General features: G+C 53.6%; 1 protein-coding gene and 1 non-coding gene across 12 annotated transcripts in view; both read right to left on the bottom strand.

The window, feature by feature from the left end:
• Nucleotides 1–2,623: 2,623 nt before the first annotated feature.
• Nucleotides 2,624–2,731, bottom strand: LOC112130710 (small nucleolar RNA U13). Its single transcript, XR_002912940.1, has one exon. It is a non-coding gene; the product is annotated as a small nucleolar RNA U13 (small nucleolar RNA).
• An 11,018-nt stretch (nt 2,732–13,749) lies between these two features.
• Nucleotides 13,750–26,394, bottom strand: part of TRIOBP (TRIO and F-actin binding protein) — a 76,971-nt gene continuing 64,326 nt past the window's right edge. For 6 of the 11 annotated variants that reach the window (XM_063723051.1, XM_024239710.3, XM_054543406.2 and 3 more), the window contains 7 exons: nt 21,995–22,142; nt 19,732–19,834; nt 18,730–18,889; nt 18,542–18,655; nt 16,502–16,588; nt 15,473–15,636; nt 13,750–14,469 (listed from right to left, as the gene is read on the bottom strand). In XM_063723051.1, the coding sequence (XP_063579121.1) occupies nt 15,475–15,636; nt 16,502–16,588; nt 18,542–18,655; nt 18,730–18,889; nt 19,732–19,834; nt 21,995–22,142 (774 nt within the window). In that variant the 3' untranslated portion in view covers nt 13,750–14,469; nt 15,473–15,474. Of the gene's footprint in view, nt 14,470–15,472; nt 15,637–16,501; nt 16,589–18,541; nt 18,656–18,729; nt 18,890–19,731; nt 19,919–21,994; nt 22,143–26,394 lie in introns of all 11 variants that reach the window. The other 5 variants (XM_054543403.2, XM_054543404.2, XM_054543405.2 and 2 more) reach the window with 1 other exon arrangement.

Genomic DNA, 26,394 nt, shown 5'->3' with positions numbered 1-26,394 from the left:
GGAAAATATTTTCTCCTCCATGAACCATACTCTCAATGCACTAACTTATGCTGTGACCAGCACCAGGGACAACAGGGACTGCTCTCTGGTGAGGGCCATGCCCAACTGAGGCCCAAACGCAGCTGGCATCAGTCCCTGCAGGTGTTCACACATGCTTTGGTGCTGGCTGGGGGTGGAGCACAGAGTGCTCCTTGCAAGGAGGAGTGGGTTTCTTCAGAAATGTTTAGGGCCCTTCCCCCATGGACATTAAAGACGTTAAACCTACCTTAGGAGGCAATGTGGGGTGGTAGGAGAAGCACACAAATCTGCTGTGTGACCTGAGGGCATTTGCTAATCCTCTCTGGGCCATGTGGTTGATCCTGTAAACTGAGGGTTTGGATGGACTTCTTCTATCTGCTAGAAGTCCCAAAGTCTAGCATAGTGGTGAGGCCCAAGTACTGGAGGTCCAGGTTGTATGGTTTCAAATCCCAGCCCTTCCAAGTCATAGGTATGAGGGTCTTGGCAAAAATAATAATGACCCTTCTGTGTCTCAGTTTCCTCCCTTGGGCATTATAGTAATTGGGGATAATAATGGCATTTGCCTGATAGAGTTTTCATGAGGACTAAATGGATATGTATGTTATAAATACATATGTGTATATGTACTCTGTATGTAGTAAATGATAGATATCATATGAGTTATATATCATTATATATCTCACTTAGAAGTTCCTGACACAGGCCGGGCATAGTGGCTCATGCCTGTAATCTCAGCACATTGGGAGGCTGAGGGGGGCAGATCACCTGAGGTCAGGAGTTTGAGACCAGCCTGGCCAACATGGTGAAATACCATCTTTACTAAAAATACAAAAATTAGCCGGGCATGGTGGCACATGCCTGTAATCCCAGGTACTGGCGAGGCTGAGGCAGGAGAATCACTTGAACCCAGGAGGCGGAGGTTGCAATGAGCCGAGATCGCGCCACTGCATTCCAGCCTGGGAGAGAGAGACTCCGTCTCAAAAAAAAAAAAAAAAAAAAAGGAATTCCTGACACAAAGTAAGTGCAGTTTAAGTGTTAGCTGTTTTCATCCTTGGTATTTCAGACACCTGGACAGAAATGACGTGTTTACCCAAAACAAGGCAGCAGAGGTTCAAGACCATGTTAAGAGTCTTTGTTTTTGGCTAAGCTTTATATCCATTCAGTATGGGAGCAGTGGATTTTCTCCCACTGATCCAAAGCTTTGATTGGCAGTTCCACGTGACTTTGCTTGAGTTTTTACTGTTTAATTTTTTTAAATTTATTTTTAATTTATTATTTTTTGAGACGGAGTTTCACTCTTTTTTTTTTTTTTTTTTTTTGTGAGACGGAGTCTCGCTCTGTCACCCAGGCTAGCGTGCAGTGGTGCGATCTCGGCTCCGTGCAAGCTCTGCCTCCCGAGTTCATGCCACTCTTCTGCCTCAGCCTCCGGAGTAGCTGGGACTACAGGCGCCCGCCACCACGCCCAGCTAATTTTTTGTATTTTTAGTAGAGACGGGGTTTCACCGTGTTAGCCAGGATGGTCTCGATCTCCTGACCTCGGAGCCCTAAGTTTTTAAAATGTAGGAATCTCTTCTTAATGTAGTTTGTTTGAGAGACCAAAAACTCTTTTTTTTTTTTTTTTTTTTTTTTTTTGAGATAGCGTTTCGCTCTTGTTGCCCAGGCTGGAGTGCAATGGCATGATCGTGGCTCACTGCAACCTCTGCCTCCCAGGTTCGAGTGATTCTCCTCCCTCAGCCTCCCAAGTAGCTGGGACTACAGGCGCCCGCCACCACGCCCAGCTAATTTTTTGTATTTTTAGTAGAGACGGGGTTTCACTATGTTGGCCAGAGTGGTCTTGAACTCCTGATCTCAGGTGATCCACCCGCCTCAGCCTCCCAAAGTGCTGGGATTACAGGTGTGAGCCATCACGCCCGGCAGGCCAAAAACTTTTTTTCTTTTTTTGAGACAGGGTCTCACTGTGTCTCCCAGGCTGGAGTGCAGTGGTGCAGTCATAGCTCGCCACAGCCTCAACCTCCCCTGATTCAGGTGATCCTCCCACCTCAGCCTCCTGAGTAGCTGGGACTACAAGCCACCATGCCTGGCTAATTTTTGTAATTTTTGTTTGTAGAGACTGGGTTTTGCCATGTTGCCCAGGCTGGTCTCAAACTCCTGGGCTCAAGCGACCTGCCCACCTCAGCATCCCAAAGTGCTGAGATTACAGGTGTAAGCCACTATACCTGAGTTCAAGTGATTCTCCTGCCTCAGCTTCCCAAGTAGCTGGGATTACAGGTGCCCGCCACCATGCATGGCTAATTTTTTGTATTTTTAGTAGAGGTGGGGGTTTCACCATGTTGGCCAGGCTGGTCTCAAACTCCTGACCTCGTGATTTGCCCGCCTTGGCCTCCCAAAGTGCTGGGATTACAGGCATGAGCCACTGCGCCTGGCCTCACCTCAGCCTTTCTAGTAGTTGAGACCACAGCTACACCGCTGCACCCATCTAATTAAAAACAAACAAAGAAACAAACAACAAACATTTTCTACAGATGAGATCTCACTGTGTTGCCCAGGCCGGTCTTGAACTCCTGGCCTCAAGCAGTCCTCCCACCTTGGACTCGCAAAGTACTGGGATTACAGGCATGAGCCACAGAGCCGGCCTGTAACAAGGCTGAAGAGAGGCCCATCTCACGCATGAGCATGAAAGCCCAATCGTCATGCTTATGAATGACAAAAGGATCATACAGCGCACATTTACTGGACATTGCCCTTAGTGCTCCACAGGTACTGTCTCATATAACACTCACCACGTCCCTGTCATTTTCCCCATGTAAGAGGTGAGCGAACTGAGGCCCAGAGAGGTTGAGAGACGTAAGTGGGTCACACAGGTAGCCGGCAGGCTGTCTGCTGTGCACGTGGGGAGCATATACAGGCATGCACATGGGCTGTGTATGCGAGCAGGAGTGTATAGAATGGGGCAGCTGTGAGCACAGGTGTTCATGAGTGCATCTACGGCTCTGTTTACATGGTGTGGATGTGGGTGTGCCCAGCATGAGTTTTTTACAGAGTCTTGGCAGGCTCTGCTTCCCCAGCCTGGAGCACCCTCTCTCCTTTGGTCCCCTGATTACACCTGTTTATCTTTGAAGACTCGGCGCAGGCGTCACCTGTCCTGTGCAGCCTTCCCTGGCTCCTCTGGCCGAGTTAGTTGCACCAGGTCAGTTGCATCAGCTCTCCCTGGTGTTGCTGTCTCTCCCCTTGCCCTTGCAGGGTGAGTGCAGGGACAGGGCGTGTCCCTTCATGTCTGTGTCACTCAGGTGCCTGGAACAGGCTTGACCAGGATATTAACAGGAATAACAGCTGCTGCTCAGACTCAGTGGGCCTGGCCACGCTCAGGGCCTCACTTAATCCCATTTCTTCATCTCATCTCAGGTGAGGAAGTGAATTTCCAGGGAGAATCATTGATTGAAGCAAGTGTGTGGCAGAGCTGGACAGTGAGCCCTGAGTTTGGTGCCAGCCCTGCCACTCCCATACCATGCTCCGTTCAGGACGATTTTATTATTTTTTAAAACTTTATTTTGGAATAGATATCACATGCGCATGGGAAATAGTGCAGAACATATGAAAGCATTTAACACTGAAATGTGTCCCACCACCCCTGTCCCCTGGCCTTCTGGCTCCCTCCCCGAGGAGGCAACCACTGTTCCCAGGGTCTTGTGTGTCCAGGGCCCCTTCACACTGGGTTCCCTCACCCTGGGGGTGTGTGTGCACAAACGCATGTGTGCAAATCCTTCTTGAGAGGTTTAAGCATGAATAAACAGATGCAAATCTGCACAGGACACAGTTTCCTTTTTTTTTTTTTTTTTTTGATACAGAGTTTTGCTCTTGTCACCCAGGCTGGAGTTCAATGGCACGATCTAGGCTCACTGCAACCTCTGCTTCCCGGGTTCAAGCGATTTTCGTGCCTCAGCCTCCCAAGTCGCTGGGATTACAGGCGCTACTTGCTACCATGCCTGGCTAATTTTTGTATTTTTAGTAGAGACGGGGTTTCACCATGTTGGCCAGGCTCATCTCAAACTCCTGACTTCAGGTGATCCCCCGTCTCGGCCTCCCAAAGTGCTGGGATTACAGGTGTGAACCACCGCGCCTAGCCCACTTCCTTCTAATGCTGGAATGAATGTTCCTGTCAACTTTCAGACACACTTGGCCAGTGCAGCCAGCTGTCCTGCTCTTGAGTGAGGACACAGCCACGTGGGAGCAGCTGGAATGTGGCTCTGGAGATGCCACAGTTGAGGTCACAGCTAGTAGATGACACAGACTTTCAGCAACTGAATGAGTGAAGAGGGGAGAGACTGTGTGAGATTGGAGTTGGGTTGTGGGGACACCCTGGGGTGGGGCCAGGGATACCTATAAACCTGTCTTCCTCAGGAGATCGTGAGAATCTGCTGGAGTCCAAAGGGTCAGGGCCAGCCAGGCCCCTGTGAAGTTCTCTCTGTAGCGCCTCCCAACTCCCGCATCAGTGCATCCATATCACACTGCTGGTGGGGCAAGTCCACCATCTGTCACCTTTCAGACACACTTGTCCAGTGCAGTCAGCTGCCCCACCCCTGAGAGAGGACACAGCCACACGGGAGCAGCTGGGATGTGGCTCTGGAGATGCCACAGTCGAGGTCCCAGGGCCAGTGGATGGCCAAGCCAGGTGACCAACTTGAAGACGCAGGCTCCTCCCACTCTGCCGGCCTGGTTGAGTCTTGGCCTTGAGAAGCTGCAAGGGAGCTCATAGAGGGGGAGACCTACTGGGGCCAGGATGGTCAAAGCTAGGGATGGGCTGGCCTGAGAGTTCGAGGCAGGGAGCAGCCCGTGCAAGAGCTCAGGGGCTCTGGAAAGAAGGCACGGTTGGCAGCCCCCGGGACGCAGGTGATGCAGGTGGAGCTGCGGGGTGGTGACAGGGCAAGGGCCAGCCAATCACACAGGCACCCCAAAACCCCTCCTGCCCTTTGCAGGGGGATCTAGCCTTTCTGGGCCCTTTGGGAATAAGCTGTTGCCCTGCTTTACTAGGAAACTGAGGCAGCAGTGTGGAAGTGGCTCCACATTGAGGCCTCCTCATGTGGCCTCCACATGAGGCTCATTCAAGTCAGCCTCACCAAGGTACACCCAGACCTCCCCCAATGCCTACCCCAAGTAGGGGGACCCAAGGCACCCGGTCCCCAGGCGGTCTCCAATGAGAAGACCTGGGTCAGCTCAGGAGGCCACCTGGGCTGTGAGACCAACGGACCTGGCCGTCACCTCTTTGTGCTGCTGAGTCCCAGCCCCCTACCGGGGACAACTGTGCTACCTCCCTCATCAGGCTGTTCTGGGAATTAAAGGAGCTCGTGAATGAAAATGTTCCAGGGTCCAGCCCACAGTAAGTGCTCAGCAAAAAAAAAGGCTTCGTGACTTTTAGGGAGGCAGCCTGGGTAGGGAGGGGATTTGGGCTCTAGGGTCAGACCTGCTGGGATGTGAGTCACTAAATTATTGCCCTTGGGTAAGTCATGTCCTTCTCTGAACCTCAGTTTCCTCCTATAACAAGCGGATAGCAATAAATAAGTACTTCAAGGCGTTGTTGTGGGCATTAAAAGGTTTGCCGTTCATAATGTTTGCTCATGGCGGAAGCTCCATCAAAGTCAAGTCCCCTTGTAAAGTACTGTGGGACGCTGGGATGACAGGGGTAACTCACAGTTAAATCCTGGCCCTTTCGTGTACCGGAAACCTCCATTAGCCTCCAGCCCTTCAGGATGGCTGCTGGGCTTCCCAGTGGGTTTATGGGGACATCCAGTCCCTTGCCATTTGGTGTGGAGCTGAGGCTGTGGCTATTTCCTGCTTCAAGGGTGACTGACTCAGTGGTCATTCATTTCCAGTCAGTCAGTCCGTCAATCAACAAACACTCATCCCTCGGAGACAGACACCAGTGCTCTGTACTGGGCAATGGGGACACAGAAGCGATTCAGAGCTGGTCCCTGGCCTCAGGGGGCTCACAGTCTGGGGGAGCCATAAGGAAAAAACATGTCAAGTTCCAAGTACTGTGGGATCCAGAGCAGGCTTCCATCCCCATTTAAGGGATCTGGGAGGGCTTCCTGGAGGTGGCAGATGATGACTGATCTGAGTCCTGAGTCTTAGGGGGTCTGCCAGGGAGGGGGTGGGAGTGGAAAGTACATGCAGGGGGACAGCAGTGAGGATGGAAGAATGTGCTACTGCTCCGTGCAGTGGAAGCCTGGAGCCTAGCAGATCCAAAGGGGTACAGAAAGGAGACCACGGCAGACAGAGGGGCTTGCGTGCCAGAACTCCATCCCAAGGGAACAGGGAGTCAGGGCAGAGATTCACAGAGGGGAGCAACATGGTCGCTCCCAGTTTTAGAAATCCCCCACTGTGGGTGCATGGATTGGACAGGAGGGAAAACTCGTCTAGGAATGAGGGAGGAGGCAAGCAGGGCAGGAGTATGGGGTCCAGGAGCAGCAGCGGCCAAGAGAGGGAAGGGGGACCGGCCAGGGCTTGGTAGGGGTAGGGGAAGTCGGGCAGGACTCAATGGCCAGGTGAAACCCTCCTGGACTGCCAGGTTCCCCTGACCTGCTGGGGGTCTGGGTGGAGCTGGGGCAAGATGTTGAGAGCTCTTTCCTAGCACAATTCTGCCAGCGGATCTACTGTGGAACCACCAGAGGGCCTGGCTTTGTGCCTGGCAGCACATCCTCCCCAACCCCAACAGAAAGGAAGCTCTGAAAAGTGACCTGTGGGCACCTGCCAACCTAGGAGGGACGGGTCAGGATTCTCACAGGCCATGGAACTGGGGCTTGGCCAAGTGGAGCCGGATCTCCTGGGGACCGTGAGGGCAGCAACATCCAACTAATACTAAAGCAGCTCCAGACCAGGCGCCGTGGCTCACGCCTGTAATCCCAGCACTTTGGGAGGCCAAGGCAGGCGGATCACGAGGTCAGGAGATTGAGACCATCCTGGCCAACATGGAGAAACCCCATCTCTACTAAAAATATAAAAATTAGCTGGGCGTGGTGGTGCGTGCCTGTAATCCCAGCTACTGGGAGGCTGAGGCAAGAGAATTGCTTGAACCCAGGAGGCAGAGGTTGCAGTGAGCCGAGATTGTGCCGCTGCACTCCAGTGTGGCGACAGAGCAAGACTCCATCTAAAAAAAAAATTAAAATAAAATAAAAATAAAGCGGCTCCAGGCTGGGCACGGTGGCTCACGCCTGTAATCCCAGCACTTTGGGAGGCTGAGGTGGATGGATCACGAGGTCAGGAGATTGAGACCATCCTGGCTAACACGGCGAAACACCGTCTCTACAAAAAAATACAAAAAATTAGCCGGGCATGGTGGCAGGCGCCTATAGTCCCAGCTAGTCGGGAGGCTGAGGCAGGAGAATGGCGTGAACCCAGGAGATGGAGCTTGCAGTGAGCTGAGACTGAGCCACTGCACTCTAGCCTGGGCGACAGAGCGAGACTCAGTCTCAAAATAAATAAATAAATAAATAAATAAATAAATAAATAAAGCAGCTCCAAATCCTCCCTTATTCCGGCCAGAGTCTTGCTGTGCCACCCAGGCTGGAGTGCAGTGGCGTGATCTCGGCTCACTGCAACCTCCGCTTTCTGGGTTCAAGGGATTCTCCTGCCTCAGCCTCCCGAGTTGCTGGGATCACAAGCGTGCGCCACCACACCTGGCCTAAGTTTTGTGTTTTTAGTAGAGACGGGGTTTCACCACGTTGGCCAGGCTGGTCTCGAACTCCTGGCCTCAGGTGGTCCACCTGCATCTGCCTCCCAGAGTGCTGGGATTACAGGCTTGACCCACCGCGCCTGGCAACATGCACCTTTTCACCCAATCCTCACAACACCTGAACAGCAGCACATCACAATAGTCTTAACAGCTCATATGTGCCTTGTTAACTCAGTCCCAGGCACCCTCTCAGCACTTCATACGCAGGAGCTCGTTTCTCATCTTCATAATACTTCTGGGAGGGAGGTGCTACTATCCCTGTTTTACAAATGAGGAAACGGAGGCACAAAGAGCTCATGTAACTTGCCCCGGGTTGCAGAGCTGGGAGCAGGGGGACGGACAGAGGGGCATCTGACACCAGAGCCTAAGCGCTTCCCGCTCCATCACTCTGAAACATTCGCTCGCTTGGGCTGCTGGGAACCTCTCAGTTGCTTTATGGGCTTCTACCCTTCCTCGGGGTTTCATCCTCTGCTCTTCTCTCCCACTGCACCAAACCCTAGGTCAACTCAGGGCCTTCCATAGCCCCCATGTGCTGAGGATGACCAAGATCGCTGTCCTGAGCCAGGGCACTGCTCACCTAAAACTCCCCAATAGCTTCCCACTGGGTTCAGCACAAAGCTAGAGCTTGGACACGTGACCCCCACTGTCCTTGCAAAATCAGATTCCAGCTCCAGCCTGTCCCCACAGCCTCATCTCGGATCCCTCTACGCACACCAAGCTGCAGCCATTTCAGAGCCTTTGAACTCTGCTGAGCTTCTGACGCTCACTGGACCTGGCACTCTCTCCCCCTCCCAGCCTAGCTCAATCCTGCTCAGTTCCAGCATCTCCTCTTCCAAGAAGCCTCCCCTGACCTCCCAGGCTGGGTCTGCTACACCCTCTGTGCTGTGGCTTCTTGTAATTAATCACCTGATTCCAATTTCACCTCCCTCCTGAAGGGAGAATGCTTGGTTCCATGTTGCATCCCCAGGGCCTGCTCCAGAGGCTGACTCATGAGGCAGAATACACTGAACAGGAACGGGCTGCAGGGAGGACAGGGCCTTGATGGCAGCCTTGAGACTGAGGCTGACCAGGTCTTAGGAGTTCATGGAAAAGGTCTGGGCTGGAGACAGATGTGGATGGTTAGCACAGACAGTAACAAAAGCCGAGGATGAGAGATCAAGTTTTCACAAGAGGCCGGGCATGGTGGCTCACGCCTGTAATCCCAGCATTTTGGGAGGCCAAGGCAGGGGGATCACTTGAGGTCAGGAGTTCGAGACCAGCCTGGCCAACATGATAAAACTCTGTCTCTACTAAAAATACAACAATTAGCCAGATATGGTGGCGGGCGCCTGTAGTCCCAGCTACCCAGGAGGCTGAGGCAGGAGAATCCCTTGAACCTGGGTGGTGGACGTTGCAGTGAGCCGAGATTGTGCCACTGCATTCCAGACTGGGCGACAGAGTCAGACTCCGTCTCTAAGTAAGTAAATAAATAAATAAATAAGTCTTCACGAGAGAACAGAGGATTGCTGAGGATAGACTCCAGGGAAGCACATCAGAGGGCTGGGAAGAAAATGAGAATTCCACAAAGGGGACTAAAGAGGAGCTGGGGCGTAGCTGAAGCAGAAACAGAGGAGAAAGATGGCTGCCAGTGAACCACACCTCCGGCGCTCAGGCCCTGCTGCCGCCTCTCCCACTGGACCTGGGCTGGCTCTGCGACTCATTTTTGACTAAAGTGATGGAAGGGATGCTGCAGCACCTCCAAGCCTAGCTCATAAGAAGCTCATAGGTTCCACTTGGGGCTGTTGAGGCTCCCTTTACTTTTTATTGTTTTTATGTTTTTAGAGATGGGTCTCACCCTGTTGCCCAGGCTGGAGTGCGGTGGCAGCAATCATAGTTCACTGCAACCTCCAACTCGTGGGCTCAAGCAATCATCCTGCCTCAGCCTCCCAAGTAGCTGGGACTCCAGGCACGTGCACCACCATGCCTGGCTTTTGTTTTGAGAAGGAGTCTCACTCTGTTGCCCAGGCTGGAGTGCAGTGGCACAATCTCAGCTCACTGCAACCTCCACCTCCCAGGTTCAAGCGATTTCCCTGCCTCAGCCTCCTGAGTAGCTAGGATTACAGGCGTGAGCCACCACGTCCGGTTAATTTTGTATTTTTAGTAGAGATCAGGTTTCTCCATGTTGGTCAGGCTGGTCTGGAACTCCTGACCTCAAGTGATCTGCCTGCCTCGGCCTCCCAAAGTGCTGGGATTATAGGTGTGAGCCACCGCACCCGGGCTGCTTGGCTATTGTTGTTTTTGTTTTTTTTAATTTCTTGTAGATAAAAGGTTTTGCTGTGTTGCCCAGGCCAGTCTCGAACTAACTCTTGGCCTCAAGTGATCCTCCTGCCTCCGGCTCCTGAAGTGCTGGATTTACAGTTGTGAGCCACTGCACCTGGCCAGAACTCCTTTTCTAGGGGGAGGTCAACCACCATGTAGGAAGTCAGACTATAGATGGTCCCAAGTCCACTATGCTGTAAGGAGCCCAAGCTAGCCCCCTGAAGTGGCCATGTGGAGAAAGAGATGTCCAGGCCTGGCACGGTGGCTCACGCCTGTAATCCCAGCACTTTGGGAGGCTTAGGTGGGTGGATTACTTGAGGTCAGGAGTTTGAGACCAGCCTGGCTACCATGGTGAAACCCCATTTCTACTAAAAATATAAATAATTAGCTGGACGTGGTGGCGGGCACCTGTAATCCCAGCTACTTGGGAGGCTGAGGCAGGAAATCACTTGAAGCCAGGAGGCGGAGGTTGCAGTGAGCCGAGATCGCACCACTGCACTCCAGCCTGGGCGACAGAGAGGGACTATGTCTCAAAAAAAGATACGAAGAGAACTGTCAGGTTGAGCCAGGTCAACCCACAGGACCATGAATGACTATTTAAAAAGTGGTATTCTAGGCCTTTACATATGTGGTCATTGGCTACGCAGCAATAGATAACTGAAACAGTTGGTAATTTAACACCTACACAGTCCTCTGGGGTAGACGTTATTGTTCCCATTTATCAGATGAGGAAGTAAAGCCCAGAGAGAGATGTGACTCAGTAAGGCTCACCTAGCCAGCTGGAGGCAGCAGGTAGGGTTTGACCTGGCAGGTTCATCTGAATCCGGTTGGTTTTCTTTCCAGAGCACATGCCTGGCTGCCTGAAGCAGTTGACCAGAACTCGCAGCCAAACCACATGGTTTTGGTCAAATTCCCTGTGGCTGCGGTGACAGGGCCATTTCCCAGGTGGCTCACCTGGGAGCCTGCTGGAACCCTGGCTTATTCTTTTGTAAAGCAGGCTTCTTCCCACCCCCTGCGCCATTGAGACGTGACTCACACATAGTAAAAATGAACAAATCGTAAGTGCAAGGTGTGGCCAATTTTTTTTTTTTTAAACAAAGTCTCACTGTGTTGTCCAGGCTGGAGTGCAATGGCGTGATCTCGGCTCACTACAACCTCCGCCTCCCAGGTTCAAGTGATTTTCCTGCCTCAGTCTCCCGTGTAGCTGGGATTACAGGCATGCACCAGCAAGCCTGGCTAATTATTTTGTATTTTTAGTAGAGACGGGGTTTCGCCACATTGGCCAGGCTGGTCTCAAACTCCTGAGTTCAGGTGATCCACCTGCCTTGGCCTCCCAAAGTGCTGGGATTATACCTGGCTGGCATGGTGAATTTTTACATCTGTATGTAACCACGTGTCCACAACCCAGACCATGATATAGAACATTTCTGGGATCAGAATGTTCCCTTTTGCCCACTGCTGGTCAATGCCCTCAGCTCAGAGGTACCCGCCGTTCTGACCACTGTCACCATAATGTTTTGTCTGTTCTTGAACCTCACCTAAATAAAATCGTACAGCCTTGCACTCTTCTGTGGCTATTTTTGCTCAACATTGTGTCTGAAGGATTCACCATTTTTGTGTGTAGCAGTTTTTTTAAAATTGCTGTATAGTATTCTAACGTAAGAATCGACCACAATTTATTCATTCTACTACCGACACACGGCTGTATTGTTTATTTGCTGATGTGAGTATCATGGTACTCATCCTTTTGTGCATGTAAGCACTCATTTCTCCTGGATGTGTAAGCAGGAGTGGAAATGCTAGGCCATAGGGTAGATGCGTATTTAACTTGATGAGAAGCTGGTCAGTTTCCTGCTGTGGTTGCAACAAAGCACATTTGCACTAGCAGCACCTGAGAGCTGCCGTTCTCCGTATCCCCACCAGCACTTGGTACTGGCAGGCCTTCTCCTCTGAGCTATTCTAATAGTGGGGCAGTGCAATTTCATGGTTTTTCATGAGATGTGGAGCACCTTTCAGAGGTTGGCCTGGTGTTTGTAGCTCCCCTAGGCAGCCCTGAGGAGGGATGGGAGGGGGGTTGGTGAAGGGGATGTTCCTGCAATGCAGGTGTGACGGGGGAGCCCTGAGTTAGGCTGAGGCTAGAAGGGAGGTAGAGGATGGGATGGAGAGCTGTCCTGGGGGGACGGTGGGATGGTGAGGATGGACGGCAGGGCTGCCAGTGGCAGGCATCCCATCTCCCAGTGGCTAGGAACACTCCTGATCTCCTAAGGCAAGCAGTGCCGAGACAGGGCAGCACCAAGGCCGGAGGATTTGATGGCACGGGGTCCTGGCTCTTTCTTCTTTCTGCTCTGCCATTTTTAGCTATTGATGAGGGAAGATGGTGACAGGGCCAGGAGAGAGATGTCCTCTCCTTGCACCACCTTCCCCCTTTTTTTTTGAGATGGAGTTTCGCTCTTGTCACGTAGGCTGGAGTGCAGTGGCGCGATCTTGGCTCAGTGCAACTTCTGCCTCCTGGGTTCAAGTGATTCTCCTGCCTCAGCCTCCTGAGTAGCTGGGATTACAGGTGCTTGACACCACGTCTGGCTAATTTTTTGTATTTTTAGTAGAGACGGGGTTTCACCGTGTTGGCCAGGCTGGTCTCGAACTCCTGACCTCAGGTGATCCCCCTGCCTTGGCCTCCCAAAGTGCTACAATAATAGGCATGAGCCACCGCGCCTGGCCTCTTGTGCCTCTTTTTAAGACCAAGGACACCCTTCCCAGATGACCTCCTCCACCCCACTCCCAAGACTTCCCCTCGCATTTCACTGGCTGGAACTGCATCCCTTGTCCATTCCTCAACCAATCCCTGGCAAGGGACTGGGAAAAAATCTCTCCCCACTCCACAAGGTCACTCTCCTGTGGCTCTTTGCCTGAACACACCAGGGACGTTTGCTCCTGCTGGTGCCTCCGCGTGGAAGGCCCTTCCTGATTCTTCCATCTGGAAGAGTCATCTTTCAAAGCTGCCTCCAAAGGCAGTCTTCTACCTGCAGGCTGGGTTGGGGTCTCCTCTGGGTTCTCACAGCCTTCCGGGACCCCTACTGGATGTGGCCTGTTTCTGTGGCTCAGAAATGGGACCTCTTCCCAGCCCCATGCAACCATACAGCACAGCCAGCCATGGTGAGGACTCCCAGCCCGCTGGACCTGGGCCTGGGGCAGCCACATCCCCGCCCTCACCCCTGCCCAGGACTGGGCATGACCTCTGGGAAAAGCCTCAGGAGAGGACTGGGACTGAAAGAAAAACACCCATTTGATGGAGAAGCAAACTGAGGATCAGTGAGAGGTGTGACTTGCCCAAGGTCATGGTCAGGGCCAGTCTTAGCTCCAGGCCTCTCTCTCAGGCCTGGGCCCTGGGCCCTACTCTAGGGCTCCTCAGACTTTGAAGGTCACGTGAATCACTGGGGCACCCTGTTAAAATGCAGACGCTGGTTCAGTAGGTCGGGGTGGGGCTGGACTTGCTATTTCTCACATGCTTCCGCTGCCACTGGCCTGCAAGCCACACTGGGGGTGTCACAGTCTGTACTAAGGGAGACCTTGGATTTTCAGCCCCACCCTCAGAAGCCTAGAGGCCACTGCTTTAGGAAGGGTGGGGTGCGGGTAGGGTGTGAGTGGGGAAGCCACTTCAAGAAACCCCAATCTCCATTCCTGTTCTGCCAGCCATCTAGGACACCAGAGCTGCTGGAACGTTTTATTAAGTTAAGAGGTTCAGGGAGCAGAGAGAAACACCTTTTGGGTGGCTCTGGCGGTTCTGCACCCAGCACAGCCTCGAAGGAGGCTGTGGGGCCATGGAGGCCAGCTGCTAGCTCCCTCTGTCCTGAGCCCCATGGTACGGGTCCAAATGGGGCAGGAAGTGTTAGTAGGAGGTAGGATAGGAAGAGGGTGGCAGGCTCCTGCCTCTCCCCTGCAGAGACACCCCGCCATGGCCGCTGCCTGGGCCTCCGCCAGACCCCTGGGCCAGGGCCACCAGCTCAGAAGCCCAAGCAGAGGGTGGCTGGAGACAGAGGGGAGACCAGGGTTGGAGGCACACGGCCACCAGGAATTGCTTTTTTTTTTTTTAAAGTATAAAGTGTTTTGGAAAAAAAGGAAAAAAACTATATAAAAATCTCTTCACATATAAAATCCTGAAGAAGGTGCAAGGTAAGACCCAGTGCGAGGGGCGCGCTCAGATACGCAGTGTGTGTGTGTGTGTGTGTGTGTGTGTGTGTGTGTGTGTCCGTGTGTACATGTGTGCACGTGTGTGTCTATGTGTCTGTATCTGTGTGTGTGTGTGTGGTGGGTGCAGGTGCACATGTGGCCCACAGAGGGTGGGGAGAAAGCTTGGCTTTTGACTTCCATCCAGGAGGGAAGGAGGGCGGCTGGTCCTCCAGCCTGGAGAGTCTGCAGCTGGGCGGGACCTGAAAGACAAGGTGCGGCAAGGCTGAGGCCTGGGCTGAGGGGCTGTGAGGCCACTCCAAGGCCAAGCAAGGGTGTTGAGTGCGTCTACCACCTCTCAGCCCCTCAGATACAGCCAGATCCGCTCTCCCTGGCTCCTTCCCAAGTAGCTCAGCCATAGGGTGGCCTCTCCTGTGTGCCTTAGCCAAGTCCATGACTACTTATCAGAAAGAGGATGCTCCAGGTAGATGTGGCGTTGAAAAAGCAAAAAGAAGAACACTTTGGCCAGGTGCAGCGGCTCACGCCTGTAATCTCAGAATTTTAGGAGGCTGAGGCAGGTGTATTGCTTGAGCCCAGGAGTTCGAGACCAGCCTGGGAAATCACAGCGAAACCCCGCCTATACAAAAAGTGCAAAAATTATCTGGGCATGGTGGTGCGGGCCTGTGGTCCCAGCTGCTCAGGAGGCTGAGGTGGGAAGATCCCTTGAGCCTAGGAGGTTGAGGCTGCAGTGAGCCATGATTGCATCACTGCACTCCAGCCTGGGTGTCAGAGTAAGACCTTGTCTCAAAGCAACCAAAACCAACCAACCAACTAACCACCCACCCACCCACCCCCTTTGAGCCCTGCTAAGTCAAGAACGAGTGTAAGACTAACTGGGACAGAGGCCCGGCCTCAGCGTGCGATGTCTGTGTGTGAAGCTCAGTGGAGATTCACTGTGGGGGTCAGGGATGTGCACGCTGCATTTGCCTCCAGCCCCAAGAAGGGGGGTGCACTGAGCAGGCTGTGGCTCCGCACTGTGCCGCCCGGCTCTGGAGGAACAGGCTTAAGCTGATGAAGCAGCCTGTGGCCCAGGTCTGATGGGATCTCTGCAACAACCCCGTGTTGCTGGTTTCATCGTCCTTTTTACAGAACGGGAATTGGAGGCCAGAAGAAGGAAGTGGCCTGGCTGGGGTGGTCCAGGGAGTCCCGGGTGTGGGAGAGCCTCAGCCCCTGCCCACCCTGCAGGGCACACGCCTCGGCACCCACCTCTACTCAGCCAGGCTGTTGCGCATCGACTCCTTCTCCTGGAGGGCGGCCATGGCAAGGCGCAGGTGCTCCTTCAGCTGCTCGATCTCCCGCTCGGACCGTGTCTTGATGTGGCTCAGCTCCACATAGACGTCCTGGTACTTTCCCGAGGTGAAGCGCTTGTCCTGGGGTGGCAAGAGGCAGGTATGAGGGCATGAAGTCTCTCCCTCCAGCCCTGCCCACCAGGCACATGGGCAGCACCAGCAGCCAGACCTCCCCGCAGCTCCCTCGCTTCATCCCTCCAGGTGGCTCCCCAAGACGGCCGTGGGTCCTGGGCTTACCCCTCCCACCTCCCTGGTACCACCCAGCGACACAGGTGTCATTGTCATCCTCATCCTGTTTTAGGGGAGGAGATTTTGCCCAAGACCGCAGGGCAGTGAGTGGCTGGGATGAGAACCAGGTCAGCCTGGCTGGGTGCTCGGGCCCTTCCCGTGAGTTCACGCCACCTGTTCTTCAAGTGCGGTAAACACGGTCTGGCTCACGGGCACTTACAGAGCCACCAACACGTCCACTTCCTGCCCCAAACTGACAGAGCGCACCAGGCAGTGACATAGCAGCCAAGGGTGGGCCAGGCGGGCTGCAGACTCAGACCTGGGCTGAACCCCGACCCACCCAACTCCTAGCAACGTGGTTATTCTCACTGGAGTGCAAGCTCCCCATGGCAGAGATTTGGGGCTATTTTGTTCACATCTGTCTTCTCAGGACCTAGCACAGTGCCCAGGATATAGTAGGTGCTCAATAATAATCAATAAATTAAATAATGCTAAATAAACAGAAGCCAAGCACGGCCTTGGGGAAGTCACTTCCCCTTTCTTAGTCTCAGTTTCCCTGTCAGTGAATGGGGATGATGACACCTACATGGGAGAAGCACAGGAGAGCTTGAGGAAGGATGAAGCAAGCGGAGGGCTTGGCACAGAGCAGATGCTCACAGGATGGCATCCAGGTGGCTCCAGAGTCCCCCACGGCCCCCAGCCCAGCGGCAGGACCTACCTTCTGCATCATCTGGAGCTCATCCCGGAGGCACTGCACCTCCTTCTTCAGGTACTGGAGTTCATTCTCCTTTACGCGAAGCAGCACCTGGGGATATAGGTGCTGGACTGACCCAGGGCCAGAAGCCAGAGCTACGCTGGCCACAGTGCCCTGCAGCCCAGGTTCTCTCTGCCTCAGGCCCCTAGAATGCAGCCCCCATATGCACAAAAACCCTCTACATCCCGGAGGCGGACTCCTCCAGGAAGCCCTCTCCAATTCCCCTGCTTTGCCTTCCCTTACTCTCACCCCTGTCCAGCCCGTGTGAATGGATATCTCACGGTCAACTCTGCTGCAGCCCTCATGCAGCACGAGGCTCTCACCTCGGGAGTGAGATGGATGAAAAGAAACCCTACATAAACCTGAGCAGGCTGAGCCACTCCACAAGGCACCTCATTAACCCCTCCCCAACCCTGAAGGCTAGGTGCTGCTGACTTGACCAAGGAAGAAACAAGTTCAGCCAGGACTGGGGAGGCTTAAAAGCTCAGACTGGAGCCAGACTGCTTGGTTCAAATCCCAGTCCAGCTATAAAAGCTTTGGTAAGGTACTTGACCTTCCTGTGTCTCAGTTTCCTCATCTGTAAATGGGGACAGTCATAGTAGCTAATGTATGGAGCTGTCAGGAAGATTAGATGAGTTAACAGACAAAAAGGGCTTCCAGAAGTTCTAGGTACAGAGTGAGCCTCACCTAAGTGTTTGTTGAAGAAACAAAATATCAGGGCCGGGCACGGTGACTCACGCCTGTAATCCCAGCACTTTGGGAGGCCCAGGCGGGCGGATCATGAGGTCAGGAGATGGAGACCATCCTGGCTAACATGGTGAAACCCCGTCTCTACTAAAAATACAAAAAATTAGCCAGGCGTGGTGGCGGGTGCCTGTAGTCCCAGCTACTCAGGAGGCTGAGGCAGGAGAATGGCGTGAACCCAGGAGGCGGAGCTTGCAGTGAGCTGAGACGGTGCCACTGCACTCCAGCCTGGGTGACAGAGTGAGACTCTGTCTCAAAAAAAAAAAAAAGAGAAATAAAATATCGGCTGGGCACTGTGGCTCATGCCTGTAATCCCAACACTTTGGGAGGCCAAGGTGGGTGGATCACCTGAGGTTGGGAGTTCGAGATCAGCCTGACCAACATGGAAAAACTCTGTCTCTACTAAAAATACAAAATTATCCAGGCGAGGTGGCACATGCCTGTAATCCTAGCTACTTGGGAGGCTGAGGCAGGAGAATTGCTTTAACCTGGGAGGTGGAGGTTGTGGTGAGCCGAGATTGCACCCTGCACTGTAGCCTGGGCAACAACAGCAAAACTCTGTCTCAAAAAAAAAAAAAAAAAGAAAGAAAAGAAATAAATACTAAGGCTGGGTATGGTGGCTCATGCTGTAATCCCAGCACTTTGGGAGGCCAAGGTGGGTGGATCACTTGAGGTCCGGAGTTCGAGACCAGCCTGGCCAACATAGTGAAACTCTGTCTCTACCAAAAATATAAAAAATTAGCTGCGTGTGGTGGTGCAGGCCTGTAATCCTAGCTACTTGGGAGGCTGAGGCAGGAGAATCACTTGAACCACGGAGGCCGAGGTTGCAGTAAACTGAGATCATGTCACTACACTCCAGCCTGGGTGACATAGCGAGACTCTGTCTCAAAAAAAAAAAAAAAGAAAGAAAGAAAGAAAGAAAATACTACAGTGATCCTGGCATCACACACACACATATTTTCTTACCCCAGTATTTCCCAGTAAGGAAGGTGCTGGTGCCATTTTACAGATGAGCTACTGGGACTCAGAAAAGTGGAGTGATTTGCTATGGTACATGGCAGAAAGGTGACACAACGCAGGTGGGAGGGCAGAATTCTGGCTACTGGATTCGTAGTAGGTGTTCTGGCCTAGTCAGGCCGGCCCAGCCACTGGGAGACTTGGCTTTCCTGCCACAGGTGATACCCAGCCTGTGGCGGGGGTGCCCCATAGCCCTGGGCCCTGAGAACCACTGGGCTGCCTGGTGCTAGTGAGGGCACTCACCTCCAGCTCGCAGGAACTCCGCTCATTGCTGCGCCCGCAGCCGTTGCCCATGCCCTGCGAGGCAATGAAGCCACGCAGCTGGTCTATCTCCTCTGACAGGCGGCCATGCAGCTCCTGGGAGAGGCACAGTGGTCAGGGGAGGGGTGCTGGGACCCACCCGTGTCCCCCCAACCTGGGGCCAGGCCCACCTGGTTGTGGCGCAGCAGCTCCTGGCCCTCCTGCTGGCAGCGGCGCAGCGTGTGCTCGCGCTCCTCGGCCTGCCGCGTGAGCGCCCCTATCTCCAGGCACTTCTGCGAGTACTGCTCCGATAGCACCTGCAGCTCCCGCTTCAGTGCCTCCACATCTGACCTGCCCCAGAGGAAGAGCAGAGGAGAGCATAGGTTATCTTGCCCCTGCCAAGCCTGGAGTCCGGTCAAGGTAGACTCAAAGCATCCCAGGACTCTGGGGTTCCCTCTCTAGGTTTGCCTTTAGCCTGCTGTGGAGCTGTGAACCAGTGACAGCTTCTCTGGGCTACAAGTGTTTCCCCTAAGTGAGGGTGGCTTGGAGGAGCCCATCTTTTTTTTTTTTAGATGGAGTCTTGCTCTCACTCTTGTTGCCCAGGCTGGAATGCAATGGCACAATCTTGGCTCACTGCAACCTCTGCCTCCTGGGTTCAAGTGATTCTCCTGCCTCAGCCTCCCAAGTAGCTAGAATTACAGGCTCCCGCCACCACATTCAGCTAGTCTGTATTTTTAGTAGAGATGGGGTTTCACCATGTTGGCCAGGCTAGTCTCGAGCTCCTGATCTCAGCCTCCCAAAGTGCTGGGATTACAGGCATGAGCCACCGTGCCTGGCTGGAGGGGCCCATCTTTAAAGCCCCTGAAGCCTCAAATTCCAAAACTGTGCTCTGGGGCAGGGAGAGGCCTAGTGGTCAACAGTGACACTGCAGCCCAGCTCTAGGGGAGACTAAAGAGGTGAAGAGGTGGGTGGAGGCTGGGACCAGCCAAGACAAGAAGGCGCCTGAAGGACTATCTGTGAGGACTAGCATGGGGTCTGCCTGAGGACCTTCTACTTCTGTTTCTTGCATCCATGAGACTGGAGCAGGAATCTCAGCTAGGGGCAAACTGATGTATCCGCTACCAAGGGGCCTCAGCAAAGTTTCTCAACCCATAACCATCAGGGTGGGCAGTTGGGCCCCGGCATCATCTTACTGGTGCTGCTTCCGGAGGCCATCTGGGCCCTGCTGGAGACTCCGTGTTTTGCTCAGCTCTCGGCTCAGCTCTTCCTGGTAGGCCTTCTTCATGGCTTCAATGGCTGGAAGCAGGGCAGAGAGGCACAAGAGAGACTGGAGGGGGGTCAGCAGCACCAAGTGCCACCAGCTCCGAGACGCCACATGTACTGGTGGAGACAGGACCAAGGAGTGCTATGCAAAGAACCAGGGAGTCCAGAGCAGCCCAGGCTGTGTCATAAACTGAGTGGCTTGGGGTAAGCTCTCAACCTCTCTGAGCCCATCTATTAAGGGAAGATAATCCTGTTGGATGGACCCTGCTGGGGAGACAGTTCAGTGTCTGACCATTGGTACCTCCTGTTCTTGTGATTCCCAGGTAGGACTCCACCTAGTATACCCCCTCTGCAGACTCTGAGGGCTCTCAAACAAGGCCTATCTGCTTTGACCAGCCTAGTGGTCAAGAACTCAGGCTCCACAGTCAGCATAAATAGATGTGACTTTGCACAGGTGACTTAACCCCTTGTGCCTCAGATCCCTTATCTGGAAAACACGGATAGATTACAACAGTACCTTTCCTCCATGGGGTTATTGGAAGGTGTGTGAAGCATTTAGAACAAAGCATGGCTCAGAGTAAATGCCCCAACATTAGCTCCTGCTGGCTTTATTCTCAGATTGTGAGCTCCTAAGGACTGAAACCGAGGCTTTTTTTTCCCACTCAGGGCCACCCATGGTTTTACCCACAATTCTAAAATCCAAAACTTCTGAACATTGAAACTTTCTCCCCTTCTTTTTTTTTTTTTTTTTTGAGACGGAGTCTCACTCTGTCACCCAGGCTGGAGTGCAGTGGCACAATCTCGGTTCACTACAACCTTTGCCGCCCACTTTCAAGCGATTCTCCTGCCTCAGCCTCCTGAGTAGCTGGGATTACAGGCGCCTGCCACTGCGCATGGCTAATTTTTGTATTCTTAGTAGAGACAGGGTTTCACCATCTTGGCCAGGCTGGCCTTGAACTCCTGACCTCGTGATGCACCCGCCTCAGCCTCCCAAAGTGCTGGGATTACAGGCATGAGCCACAGTGCCCGGCCCTTTTTTTTTTTTTTTTTTTGATGGAGTCTCGCTCTGTCACCCAGGCTAGAGTGCAGTGGTGCAATCTCAGCTCACTGCAGCCTCCGTCTCCTGGGTTCAAGAGATTCTCCTGCCTTAGCCTCCTGAGTAGCTGGGATTGCAGTTGCCCACCAACACACCCAGCTAATTTTTGTATTTTTAGTACAGATGGGATTTTACTATGTTGGCCAGGCTAGTCTCGAACTCCTGACCTCAGGTGATCTGCCCGCCTCAGCCTCCCAAAGTGCTGGGATTACAGGCATGAGCCACTGCACCGGGCCTCTGGTAAATCTTTTGGTGGCAATCCCCACCCTGAATGGACATGAGGCTATTTATGGTCTTTATTATTCCACTTAAGTGTGATTTTTATCCATTTCACAGCAGAAACCTTAGTGCCAGATTACAGGGCGAAGTCCAGACTCTGCTGAGGGGGAAGGGGTCTCTAACACATGCGGCTGCAAAGGCGATCTTCCTAAAATGCAGAGCACACTGGCCCCAAGGCTGGGTTCGAGTGCATGAGCACTTGGCACAGCACTGTCAGGTTGTAAGCTTCAGATCATGTGACATTGGCCAGCATTTCTATTGTTCTGCAAACCCCTAGTGATGCCTAGGAATGTGCCAGGCACACAGCAGGTGTGCGGTGGCAGGAGGGGAGGGAACTGTCCAGGATGAAGGGTGCTCCCGTGGGAAACATGTGGGGCCCAGTGCCTGGCACACAGCTGGCATGGACAATGCTCACACCTTCCCCTGCTCTCCCCAGGGTCTGGCCCATGTGCCCAGGGAGAAGGCACTCCTATGAGGACAGGGGATGCAGCTGATCAGCCTCTCCCCCATGCATGTGGGTAGCGTGTGCCTTTAGGCAGACTCTATGGTGGCTGCAGGCCCCTGAGCAGGAGGAGTCACCACCTATGGTAGTGGTGGTGTTGGGGGCGGGGAGGGTATCGTTTACTGCCTCAGTTTCCCTTTTTAAGTAGGGCTACAGGCCAGTTCTTGGAGCTTCCAACCCCTGCTGACCCTTTACCCCAAATGTGGCACTGAGACCCCTACATCTTATTTGATAAAGTCCTCCCCAGTTTGGCTAGTAGGAGCCTCAGCACAGAGGCTCAGAGCCCAGCCAACTGTGCCCCACCCAGGGTCCATACCTGAGGCTGTGGCTGCCGTCTCCTCAGCCAGGAGCCACTCCTTCTCCTGCTGCAGCTGCTGCAGCTCCCGCTCGTGGTGCCGCTGCAGCTCCTCCATCACCTGCTGGTGTGAGGACTCCATCTCTGCCAGGCTGCGCTCACATGCCTCCTGTGGGCCGGAGGCCAGGGTGTCACAGGCTGCCCGGTTCCTCTGGACAGAGGCCCTTCCCCAGCCTCCAGAGGAGAAGGCTCAGGGGCAGGTACACCACCTCCTCCTGGGTCTCGGCACCTCCAGTCTGCACCTGCTCCTGCTCCCACCCCCACCCCACGGCTCCTCATTCACAAACCTCACCTTGTCACTCCTGCCTCAAGCCCTCCAGGGACTCCTCATCCTACAGAGTCAAGTCCCTGTTCCCAAGGCTGACCTTTACGGTCTCATCCCTGGCCTTTCTCTGCCAAGCAATCTTACAGTTATGGTTGCAGCACGTTCACACCTCTGAGCTTTAGCTACTCCCACTGCCTGGAATTTTGTGTGTGGTTTTTTTTTTTTTTTTTGAGACACAGTCTTGCTCTGTTACCCAGGCTGGAGTGCACTGGAGCAATCTCAGCTCACTGCAACCTCCGCCTCTGGGTTCAAGTGATTCTTCTGCCTCAGCCTCCTGAGTAGCTGGGACTACAGGTGCCCACCATCATGCCCAGCTAATTTTTGTATTTTTAGTAGAGATGGGGTTTCACCGTGTTAGCCAGGATGGTCTTGAACTTCTGACCTTGTGATCCGCCGGCCTTGGCCTCCCAAAGTGCTGGGATTACAGGCATGAGCCACCGCGCCCGGCCTGGAATGTTTTTTTGGCAACTTTATCTCCCTCTCCTAGCTCTGTCTCTGGGCAGCCTCTCCCCTGCCTCAAAAGGTTCTACCTCTGCCAAACCATAAATTCCCTGAAGACCGAGAACATCTGACTGGCGCAGTCCCCAGGGTCTAGGCCAGGGCCTGACATGTGGCAGGTGCTCAGTAATGAGCTGAAACCGATGATGTAATACAAAATAACGCTTAGTAGACAAGATGGGCAAGTATCTCAAAGACTAATAATATCCACTGCTGGGAGTGTCCGCCATGACGGTGTGTGTGTGGGGTGGTCCGGTGGCATCATCACATTTTGCGACCCCACTGGTTGCCCTAGTAGGTTCTCTCCTAGAAATGATCCCACAGAAAGTCGTATGTGTACAGAGACTTTTGGAACAAGGGTATTCCCTACAGCAAGGTTGGTAACAGATGAAAACTGGAAACAATCTAAATCCCTATCAGGGGAACTCTTGAATAAATGATGGGATGGAGCTTGACAATGGGCCACAGGCAGCTGCTAGACAGAGTTTTTGTGTGGATGCTGTGGAAAAAGATCCCAAAATGAGGTGGTGAAAGTTGGCTTTTGACACTACACGTGGTACGATCTCACTCACGGGAACAAACGTGCAGACCTGTCCATCCCAGTGAATGGATGCGAAAACACAGAAAAGGTAGGGAGGATATTGTGGGGGGCAGAATGATAGCCCCCCAAAGTCGTCCACATCCTACTCCCAGGATCTGTGACTACGTCATGTTACGTGGCAAAGAGGAATTCAGGCTGCAGAGGGAATCAAGGTTGTTAATCAGCTGACCTTAAAATCGGGAGATTATCCCAGATTATCCCTCAAGCCCAGTGTAATCACAAGGGTCCTTAAAAGTGGACGAAGGGGGCAGAAGCGAAGAGTTCAAGGGAGGTGTGACCAGGAAGGGATGGTCAGAGTAACGTGGCAGGAGAAGGACTCGACTTCCCCTCTGCAGGCTTTGAAGATGAAGGAAGGGGCCGAGAGCCAAGGGACGCGGGCGGCCAGCTGGAGAAGGCAAGGGATACAACGAGTGCCTGCAGAGGAACACAGTCCTGCCCATGCCTTGGCTGCAGTGCGGCAAGACCCGCGTTAGACTTCTCGCCTACAGAAGCGTGAGGTAATACATGTGCATTATTTAGGTAGCTGTGGTGACAGGTTACCAGAAACTGATAGGCAGGCGGCAGTAGCCACCGATAGGACCCCGGGGTGGCAGCTGGCAGCGGAAGGAGTGTGAGGGTGTTGATTTCCAGCCTTTCAATTTGTTTAAATTATTTTTGAAAATGTAAACGTTTCTTTTAATATAATTAAAAAATGTTTAAGGTCATTAAAAAGGGAAGGGGAAGAAGAGCCAGGGAAGAAACTAAGGCATAGAGGGCCAGATGAGGGACTGTGTCTCCCCCACGCAAAGGCCACCTCCCCAACTCTCCAGAAGCCACACCTGGGGATGATTTGATGGAGGAGTGAGGGCCAAGAGCTTCACGTGGCGACAGGAGTGTCTGTCCCCTGGCTTCTGTTCCTGCTCTCTTTATATGTCTCCTGGCTTAGGACAACAGAACATGGCTTTGGACCTCAGAGGGGGTCTTCATCCTGGCTGTGCCTTGGAGCGAACCTGAACAAACCCCTCGCCCCCTCTGAGCTTCAGTCTTGGCATCTGTAAAGCAGGCCTCACAGGACCAGCCCCCGAGGCTCCCTGGGCACGGGAACCCTGTGCACAGAGGGAGATGGTACACCAGCACCCACCAGTGGGGAGCCCAGCAATGTGGGGGTGGGCAGTGCTCTTCTGAAAAGGGCCAGACCAGGCAGGCAGACCCAGCAGCTCAGGGGTGCAGGGGCTGACATCAGGAGGTGGGACTCAGCTGATGAAGAGGGGCTCCTAGGGGCTCTCTCACCTACCTTCCTGAGTGGCCCAAGGTGTCCTGATCCTGGCTGCCACCTCTGACATGGACATCAAAATAGATAAAGAAATGCCTCTGTCCCCCACTGCAATAGTGGGGAAGGGTTCTCTTTACCAGACGTCCAGTGGGTGAAGCCCCAGACCACCCGACAGCTGTCCTGCAGCAGCAAGCCCCCAACCCCTGAAGGAAGGGCACCCACTCAGCCTGAGATACCAGCTGGGGAATCCCTCCCAGCTGTCACTCCTCCAGGTCCACCGAGTTTCCATCCGCCTCCTCCCGTGCCTGAGGGCGACACAGATGACTCAGCTCCTCTTCTCTGCTGCCCTCCGCATCTGGGGTCACTCCTCCACCTGCCTGGTCTTCAGCTCTGTTTCCCAATTATTCCCTTCTCCCCTCCCACCTGCTCCCCGTGCCCATCCCACCCTAACGGGACGAAACACTAACAGACTTTGGTGCACCCAATGGGGCACCTGGGGACCAGAACGCCTGGACTCCAGACACATGTCTGCCTATAGCTCAAAGGTCACACCCTTCTGTGGGCCTCAGTTTTGCCACCTGTAAGCTGAGAAGCCAAAGCAGTGCCTTTTAAACGTCATTGTAGTGGCAGAGCCTTTATCTAAAGGAAATCTAAAGCTGGCTCTATGAGTAAAATGGACAAAGGCGGGCCAGTGCAGTGGTCACACCTGTACTCCCAGCACTTTGGGAGGCCAACATGGGAGAAGCACTTGAGCCCAGGAGTTCAAGACCAGCCCAGGGAACATAGTGAGACCTTGTCTCTACAAAAAATTTTTTTTAATTAGCCAGGCATGGTGGTGTAGCCTGTGGTTCCTACTCAGGAGGCTGAGGTGGGAAGACTGCTTAAGCCCTAGAGTTCGAGGCTGCAGTGAGCCTCTGTGCCACTGCACTGTAGCCTGGGTGACAGTGAAAGACCTCATCTCTAAAAAAATTAAAATAAAATAAAATAAAATGGAGGAAGATGAAGCTGCTCTGATTATAGGTGGGTACGAATGGGTCCCAGCCCCATCCACCCAGAAAGCAGCCCCTGGAGCTTCTTAGAGCAGAGTGCAGGCAGAAGCCCCCTGGCTGGGGGCCTCGGAGGCCCTCCCACCTGCCTCAGCTGGGGTGTTGGGCCCCCAGCTCCCTTCTCTGCCTCAGGGTGGGAGGCTACAGGGCACAACACTGGCTCCTCCCCTGCCCCTCCCAAGGACAAGGTAAGCCCCCAGCCTCACCCTCTGCGTCCCACCCCAACTCCCCTGCCTGCTCCTCTATCAGTGGAACCTCCATCCACTACTCGGCCCCAGGACGGTCTCCGGGCTTCCCTGCAGCAACAGCCCCAGCCTCAGGGCCCCCAAAGGCCCCTCTGCCTTCCGTAGATCTGGTCATCCAGTCCTAAATTCTCCTCCCTCCAGACTCCTGACATTCACCCTCCTTCAGCCATTTCCTAACGCCTTACACCTGGCCCTCTCCCCAGCCCCCTCCACTCCAACATCACTTTCCTGATATCACTGTCTGACCCCAAACCTCCGAAAGTCTGTGGAATGAGCTTCTAACTCTTTTTTTGTTTGTTTTGTTTTTTGTTGCTGTTTTTAGATAGAGTCTCACTGTCACCCAGGCTGCAGTGGCAGGATCTCAGCTCACTGCAACCTCTGCCTCCCGGGTTCA

This window comes from Pongo abelii, chromosome 23, assembly GCF_028885655.2.
Source record: "Pongo abelii isolate AG06213 chromosome 23, NHGRI_mPonAbe1-v2.0_pri, whole genome shotgun sequence".
NCBI lineage: Eukaryota > Metazoa > Chordata > Mammalia > Primates > Hominidae > Pongo > Pongo abelii.
This window is presented reverse-complemented; position numbering and strand designations above follow the sequence as displayed.